At 61.6% G+C, this 967-nt stretch overlaps 1 protein-coding gene across 1 annotated transcript in view; it reads right to left on the bottom strand.

Annotated features, from left to right (window-relative positions):
* Positions 1 to 967, bottom strand: part of NLGN3 (neuroligin 3) — a 20,870-nt gene that overhangs the window by 375 nt on the left and 19,528 nt on the right. The window contains exons 8-9 of the mRNA XM_010160761.1: positions 932 to 967; positions 4 to 516 (exon numbers count right to left, since the gene is read on the bottom strand). Coding sequence (XP_010159063.1) covers positions 4 to 516; positions 932 to 967 — 549 coding nt within the window. The remainder of the gene's footprint in view (positions 1 to 3; positions 517 to 931) is intronic.

The following is a 967-nucleotide window of genomic DNA, read 5'->3' as shown; positions in this document are numbered from 1 at the left end:
TGCGTGTCCTGCCGGCGCTTGTCCTTGCGGTAGTAGAGGGCGGCGAAGGCCAGCACATTGAGGAAGAGGAGGGAGGCGCCCACGGCGATGGTAACGCTCAGCTCGGTCGAGTAGTCGCGGGGGCTCTCCAGCAAGGTGCCCGCCTCCTGCTCTGGGCTCCACTTCTCCTTCCCGTTCTCGCTGTTGTAGGCGGGTGAGATGGCGGGGCGCTTGGTGGTCCAGATCTTGCCATTGGGCCGGCGGGTGATGTGGGAATTCTGCGTGGTGTCGGGTGGCGGCACTTTGGTGGTGGTGGAGGTGTAGTGGAACATATCGTGCAGGTTGTACAGGTGGGGGACCAGGTGCTTCCAGAAAGCCACCTTGGTGGCTCGGTAGTGGTCTCGTACCCGTGGCTTCAGCCCAATGTGCAGGTACAGCTGGTCACGGGGGTTGTACTTGGACCAGGCCACCTCCTCAAACCGGTTGGCTTTGGTGTGGATGAACTTGGTGTCTTGGGGGACGGGCTTGTTGGGGTCCCTGCAAAACACAGGCAAAACAGAGGTAGCACCAGGAAAGGCCGGAGAGGAGAGGAGGGAGAGTTGGACACAGAGATGGAGGCTGGGGTGACCTTGCCGGTGGTGGCACAGGGTGGGCTGGTGGAAGGTCCTGCACTGGGTGGGAAAGCCATGGGTCAAGCCTCACCTACAATAACCACGGCCAACCAACCTCCCCACTGCTGCGCTTGGCAGGGTCCTGTCCCGGGCCTGCCCGTGCTCTCAGCTTCTTGCTGTCTGGTTGATGCCTTGACCCCCATAAAGGTGCAGCACATGGACCTCTGGGCATGAGGGGGCTCAGTGTCCTACACCAGGCATCACTCCCCCCCAGCACAGTGCCAAGAGCTGCAGCTGCAGTGAGTGCAGACTACCCAGGTACGGCACCCCTCCCCACTCACCCTGTCTTGGCAAAGTTGGTCCAGTAGGTCATCACC

The sequence above is a fragment of the Eurypyga helias genome, unplaced genomic scaffold, assembly GCF_000690775.1.
Source record: "Eurypyga helias isolate BGI_N326 unplaced genomic scaffold, ASM69077v1 scaffold21991, whole genome shotgun sequence".
In the NCBI taxonomy this organism is placed as follows: Eukaryota; Metazoa; Chordata; class Aves; order Eurypygiformes; family Eurypygidae; genus Eurypyga; species Eurypyga helias.
Note: the sequence above shows the minus strand (reverse complement) of the source record. Positions and strands in the feature narration are given on the sequence as shown.